General features: G+C 51.3%; 3 protein-coding genes across 3 annotated transcripts; 2 read left to right on the top strand and 1 right to left on the bottom strand.

Annotated features, from left to right (window-relative positions):
- Positions 1-282: 282 nt before the first annotated feature.
- MYCFIDRAFT_41987 (uncharacterized protein) lies at positions 283-1,362 on the bottom strand (the record flags this gene model as incomplete). Its single annotated transcript, XM_007926048.1, has 2 exons — positions 283-798; positions 862-1,362. The coding sequence occupies 2 exons, from the start codon at positions 1,360-1,362 to the stop codon at positions 283-285; spliced, it is 1,017 nt and encodes a 338-aa protein (XP_007924239.1).
- Positions 1,363-1,635: 273 nt separating this feature from the next.
- On the top strand, positions 1,636-4,366 carry MYCFIDRAFT_59980 (uncharacterized protein; the record flags this gene model as incomplete). The annotated part of the gene is made up of 1 exon (XM_007926118.1): positions 1,636-4,366. One exon carries the CDS (start codon positions 1,636-1,638, stop codon positions 4,213-4,215), a length of 2,580 nt encoding a protein of 859 aa, XP_007924309.1. The 3' UTR covers positions 4,216-4,366.
- A 931-nt stretch (positions 4,367-5,297) lies between these two features.
- On the top strand, positions 5,298-6,602 carry MYCFIDRAFT_1821 (uncharacterized protein; the record flags this gene model as incomplete). The annotated part of the gene is made up of 1 exon (XM_007925981.1): positions 5,298-6,602. A coding segment is annotated over one exon (1,305 nt), but the record flags the coding sequence as incomplete, so codon positions are not given.
- Between the last annotated feature and the right edge of the window lie 143 nt (positions 6,603-6,745).

Below are 6,745 nucleotides of genomic sequence, written 5' to 3'. Positions count from 1 at the left end.
CGAAGACTGCTGACCGGACTGCAAGGGTTCACCATTGAATTCACAAGGGTCTATGCAGCGGTTGAAACGGTCCCTCGGTTAGCCGAACCTTCGTTCTTTCATTCACATACCACCACTGCAACGGAGCATGAATAATACACTACGGTAAGCTGAATGCCGTCCGTCTCAGCCGAGACCTGACTCCTTGGAACGACGGATCCCTGCAAGTCTCGCGTTCTGATCAACAGTGGGGGCTATTTTCTCTTGGAAAGCACTTCATTGCTCTGAAGGTAGCACATGTGCTCATCTCCCACTGCTCCAACCATACTTGCTACTACCTTCGCCCCTGGCTCTCCTACCTTCCGCCCATTTATCTTCCATCGCATCCTCTTGCGTACGGGCGTTGTTGACAAGTTGTTGCAGACTGTGCTTGCCAGGTGCGATAGCCTTGACAGCTTTATGTTCAACGACCTCTCCAGCTGCTCGGAGCTCCTCATTCTTGCGATATTCGGCATCCAGGTTGAAGTGTGTGACATTAGCACCTTTCCCTTGTCTACCGAATAGCTGCCTTCTTTGAGCCGGCGTGAGATTCAAGTCTGCCGCCACCGCTTCAAGAGAGTTGGGGTCTGCTGGCGTTGAGTATTGTGCTGATGCTGGAAGCTCTGCCTCTTGTGTCGTTGAGGCCGTACTTCGATCGATCGTTATAGGCTCGTACTCCCCAGACGGCGAATCTACCACAGCTACATCGTCTTCTTGAGTCACTGAGAACAATGACTTTTTAGGCTTTGGGTTTGGCGCCTCTTGTTCGTTCGCTACCGGCTGTGATATGACAGGATTTTCTTTGCGCTTGCCATTTGCCCCATTGCTTGTACCTTCCGGCACAGGAGGTTTTGCTATAGGCTTCTTTTTCTTCTTGCCAGAAACACTGAGAGGCAGAAATCTCGTGGCTTTGCCAACTAATTTCGGCTCTTTCGCAGGCTCGGCGTCCTTCTCCGCCGAGCCTTCATTCAATGTTGGCGCTACGTACTCTTCTTGCTCTACCGCTTGTGGTAGTGGATTCCGACTAAAGGCAGCTTCACTGCTGGTCTTCAGGCTGACTCCGGCCTTGGGAGCATTTTGTGCTGTCCGTTTGGGCGCTGGCAATAGCGCATTGAATCCACTGAAAACACCTCGTGTGCGCGCTCTTTTCGACGGTGGCTCGGCTGCCGCATCACCGTTCTGTCGTGGCTCTGCCTTGAGGCTAGGAAGACTGACTTGAATCTTTCCTGGTGCTGCTTTCTGGAAGACTGGCTTCGCTGCTGGTATTGGTGCTGATGGCTTGGCTGATTGGGTGGGCGCACCTTCGCCATCGCTCTCGCTGTCTGAGTAGTCCACGAGCCCCATAGCGATATGCTCGCGCTCGCGCAGTATTGATGTTTATGTGGGCTTGGTTGCAGAACGCTTCTCGAGATTGACGTAGATCGATGTATGCATGACTCGCGCCCAAATGCACCCCACTACTTTCACGCGACTGACAGGCCCCTGCATTTGCTGACGTCCGATGCCGATGTCCAACGTGCACACTGCCTTGCAACTAACATGTGAACGACTGCAGCACCAGCTGGTCTGGTCCGGTCCGGTCGACCCACGGAATATCACATCCCCTAGGACGCGATCATGTCTCTCCTAATGAATGAGGAGTTCTCCATTTACCAGCTACGATTGGGATACCTAAACCAGATTCACGACGGCGTAGGCGAACGACTGATCAATCTGAATCCGGCGGTGCTCAACAATCCAGCATTCCGTACAGCAGGATGGACGCCAGACACGGCTGCTATAAAGCGCTGCTACTCCCCGCCCATCCCAACCGGCACGTCCGCAGAGATCAGCAGCGAGTACTTCAAAAGGCCACGCCGGCCAGCAGGAAGCGCTGTGGACGAGGATGATGGAGCTGAGGGAGGCGGTATGGTCACAGGTCAAGGCAGTGAAGATACTATCGGCGCGTTACACGCGAATGAGCGGAAACGCGAGAAGAGACGGCGGAGAGCACAATTAGAAGACGATGATAGTTCGGACTTAAGCGATGACAGCGATGAAGATGAACTGGCACGAGGTCCAGCGCAGAGCATCAAATTTGCCAAAATGCCAATACGAAATAGAGCAAAGTCCTCACCACCAATGCAGGCTAGCACGCTTAAGACCGCTGCGGACTTCGAGGGAGACGGCCCTTCGTTGATGGTGACTAGTCCCTCACGACCGCCAGACTCCAACCTGACAAGACTACGGAGTGGTAGTATGGGCCAGGTCGAGGCAGTCAAACAAAGGGCGAGAAGGGATACAGCTACAAGCTCAGATATGTCTAGTGACCAGGAAGCACCAGGCAAATTCAAAAGAAAACTGCCGGGGCGGCCTGGGAAAGGCCCTAGCGTGCTGGCACTGGAAGACGACATTGAGGAAGAGCCGAATTCGGACGACGATGAAGACGATGACATTGACTTTGGAGAAGCCTCCGATCTAAGCGATGAGTTCGAAGGCACTGCAGATTCACCATCAATGCTGGGACTTCCCAGAGTCAGTGACGATCTCTCCACTTCACCAATTAGACCGCCTCCAAACATTGTTCCAGCAGTCAGTGCAACCCCCAGTGGGTCGCCTAAGAAGGCTCCCAAGGACACTTTGCCGAGACTCCCGAAGCTGCCTCCTGGTCAGCGACCTCTCAGCATGGCACAACCTGTCTCCATGATCAGCAAAATGCTAAAGGGTGATTCTACTGCCGCAAATGACAAGCCATTCCAGCGCTATGCTGAGTTGACAGGAAAGGAGGAAGCCAACCCATTATGGATCAAGATCTATGCGCCATTCTCGGAGAAGCCCAGCAAGCCTATCGAGGTACCTTTACGAAGGACTAAAGATGAAAGGCCTGTGACCGTGGCCGAACTGATAGGCTTGGCGTTGTGGCGCTATGTCGAAGAAGGCTACAAACCCGATCTCACTCCTGATGAATGCAATATCAATAGATGGACACTTCGCATTGTTGACGACGAAGAGATTGACTACGACTTCCCAGCTCTCGGTCGAACGAGACCTGCCGTTGATTTCACCTCCAACAACAATCGTCCACCACAGCGAAGAATGAGGGATAAGCCGTGGGACGAGTTCGGATTGGTCAAGGCGACGGACGAGCAGTTCAGAGAAAATGAGGAATTGACTCCTCAGATAGGGAACATGGCACCCCCACCAGTGCCAATACCAAAGCCCGATCAGACACCGCTATTCTCTCGGCCAGCACCAATGTCTCGCAACCCGTCTGAAGCACAAACACTCGCACCGGCTGTGCCATCATTCAATCCTGCCCGAAATCCCATCACAGGGTCATCCTTTGCTCCTGGCGCTCTCAGAAAAGAATCATCCGCCCAGCTTATGGATATGCCGCAACGCGAAGCTCGACAAGGCGCTGCGAAGACTGGTGCACCACGAAGCATCACGGTGCATCATGTCAATCCAAGTACGTTCGCATCACGTGTCGAAAAGTACGAGACAACAACGGATAGCTACATCGCAGAAATCTTTGAGCAAGCATGTGCCAAACTCGGTCTCGAAAAGGCACTCTACGTGCTCAAGGTCCATGGCACGCAGACTGTCGCTCCACACGATCGCACTATCGAAGCCTTGAACGACCGTCTCCATCTCGACCTTGTGCCACGTCGCTTCCAAGGGCCTGACGGGATCCTTGGCACAGGTCTTTCAGGATCGCCGGGCAGTACATCACCAAATGCACCACTCGAGCTGACGCCTGCAAATGCAACTCCAGGAAATGTCAAAAAGAAGGGCAAGTTCAACTTGCATCCCCTTGCCGCACAGCAGAAGTCAGAGCTTAACCACGCAACCTCTTTACTTAATCTATCTACCGAAGGCAAGAGATACAATGTTATGCGCAAACAGCCGCTATCCTTCGCTGCCACACATCCGCGGACATTGATCATCACTCCAGAGTACATGACCATTATGCCAGCTGCCCCAGACTCCCTGGCTGCGCCCTCTGGTAAAGTGACGAATGTCCCGATGACATCAATTATCGGAGCCAAAGTCAGTCGGAAGCACGTAAAGATGGTTCGCATTCTGGTCTTCCGGGAGAAGGAAACAAAGCGTTATGACTTCGAGGCTGTCAACCACAAAGAAGCAGAAGAGATCGTCACGGATGTCAGGCGAGGAATGGAAGTCTTTGGACCTGGGGCTTGGACACATGGAGATTAGCAAGCTCCAAAAGGGGGCTCTCGCATAGGAAGAATGAAGTACCTGAGTACAAACAGAAGAGGGAACCGGAGTTGGAGTTGGTAAGACCGGATATACCCAATTTGAGATTTTCGACCTCGCCTGCGAAGCTGCCTAGGTGAGCTTGAGGCTTACATTTCCGACTCACTGGTCATCGGTTCGTGTCCGCTTTCTCATCCTTGTGCCTTTTCCAAGTGTCTCTGGCACTTCAGTTTGAAGAGCGATTTCATACAACATTAGCTGTAGTGACGTCAAGTGACAGGCGAGCCGATGCCTTATCGGGCTAATGCCTTGTTTTTGCGGTGGATTCTCAAACAGTAAAGATTGGTAGAGTAGTAATTACGAGTATAGGATTGTGCGGACAACACTTTACTAATCTAGAAGCTACAACCAGTTAACAACTAACATATTAGTAGACTATACTACTAACTTAAAAGTCTAAACCTATATACTAGTTTTTCTATATTGTAAATTATCTTTCTATTTTTAAAATGCTTATTAGTATACTATATTTTTATTTTAGATTCTAGAAAGATAAATACTACTATTTTCAACTAAATTTATTTCACTATTCTTATTAGTCCTATACTAACACATACTACACTAATAATAAAATAAATTCTATTTTTATAATTGCTAAACTCATATTCACCATTTGAATACCTACCCGCTTGTTTTTGTTTCATTGCTCTCTCCTGCCCATGTCGACAACAACAACACCTCTACCACTTTACTCCCAATTCCGATTCATTACCTCCAGCGGTGATTTCTCGGGAGGTAAGAGACAGATTGCGGCGCGAGCATGCGAAAAATGTCGCAGAAGAAAGAAGAGATGCACCCACGCGTCGCAGGAGCATGGGTTGTCCACGCTGGCCAGTGTTGCAGCCGAAAAGGCCCCAAACGTCGTGAGCTCTGGTAGCGAGCAACATTCACAGCATGCACGAGCATCACTGAGGGACTCCGTCGAGCGTGTCACCCCTGTTACCCACCAATCTGGTGATTCGGAAGTGGCCACAGGCCGGCACGCGAAGCGCATCAGACTGTCGGACTCCCAATTTGCCCCGGAGCGATTTATTGGGGACCTCAATCCAGAGGCAGAGCTTCTTGAGGCTTCGAGCCCAGTAATTGCCAATCGCAGGCCTCTCACAAACCGCATCGGGTTATGGCGACCAGAGGATTCCCCCGAGCGGATGGAATCGGCCACTGGGACCATGTTTGGCCCTGCAAGCATTCTCCATGGATGCTCTTCGGAGGTCAGAAAAAGCCTTTTGCCTGCTTTGGAGCAGCAGACTGTCTGTGTACGGCCAGAGACCGAGCATATGGAAGCGCTGAAGGCATTTTATGTTCAGCACATTCACCCAATCTTACCCTGCATAGATTTGGATCTCTACCACCGTAGCGCTTCGGACAGCTCAGTTCGTATTGCTATGGAACAGGCAATGTGTCTGCTGGCTGCACCAGATCCAGCGATAAGACATCACTTACGCATAGCCGAAAGAACCTACAAGGCTCCCGATTTCATCCAAGCTATACTGAGTGCCTTGAGATTAAGCTTGGAGCTTGCAATTGTGCCAGATATAACGACTGTGATTCGACTCCTGACAGTGATGTCTCTCATGGCGTTCGGTCAACGCAACTTGGAGCTCACATCGGGGTTCTTTTCGAAGGCTGTGCATCTCGGATACACAATCGGAGTTCATCAACCAAGAGATACAGAGCGGGATCAGAAAGTGGCTGACCTCTTTTGTCTGCTCTGGTCAGTTGACAGGATGCATGCTGCTTTCCACGGCCGTCCCATATTGATGCATGAATCCGACATGGCCAAGGATCCGATGCAATGCGCCCAGCACTGCTCACCAGGCTTCCGGACTCTGGTCTTCATTGCGACCCTGCTCAACAGTGTCATATCTCTATACCGACCTAATGTTGAGGTGACTGAAATTTCTGACTCTCACTTTCCGAGTTTCGAAGAGGCCCTCGCTCTTTGCGAGTCGTCTCAGCTTTGCCCGCGTATGATTACGACATTGGAGCTCTTTTACCATGCTGTCGCAACCCTTTCTGTCCGAATCCCATCCCACATCGATTCTCGACATCTTGGCACTCGAAACACGCGCCAAACTGCGTCAGTCTTGCAGATCGTCTCGATGATGGATGTGGACGCAGTCGACAGCGTCACACTTCTACCTATCGTGCCGTACGCCGTATCACTTGCTCTTAGTGCAGCTGTACGTGATATGCGTCATTCTTCAGTGGCGACCAAGCAGGAGCGTGCTCGACAGCAGGTCGACAAATGCTGCAAGATTTTGCGACGTCTTGGTCAAAGCTATTGGTCGGCAAGTTTCACGGCAGAGATGGCTGTGAAGATTCTGCAAAGTGAAGGGCTTTCCGCAAAGTACAACAGCGGAGACGTTACGACAGCAGTGCGTGATGAGGCAGAGGACCTCACGACCGCTCAGTCTCCCCGTATCGATCTACAGGCAGAATGTCTAGACTTTCTCGATTCCAGTTGGCA

The sequence above is a fragment of the Pseudocercospora fijiensis genome, assembly GCF_000340215.1.
Source record: "Pseudocercospora fijiensis CIRAD86 unplaced genomic scaffold MYCFIscaffold_3, whole genome shotgun sequence".
Classification (NCBI taxonomy): domain Eukaryota; kingdom Fungi; phylum Ascomycota; class Dothideomycetes; order Mycosphaerellales; family Mycosphaerellaceae; genus Pseudocercospora; species Pseudocercospora fijiensis.
Note: the sequence above shows the minus strand (reverse complement) of the source record. Positions and strands in the feature narration are given on the sequence as shown.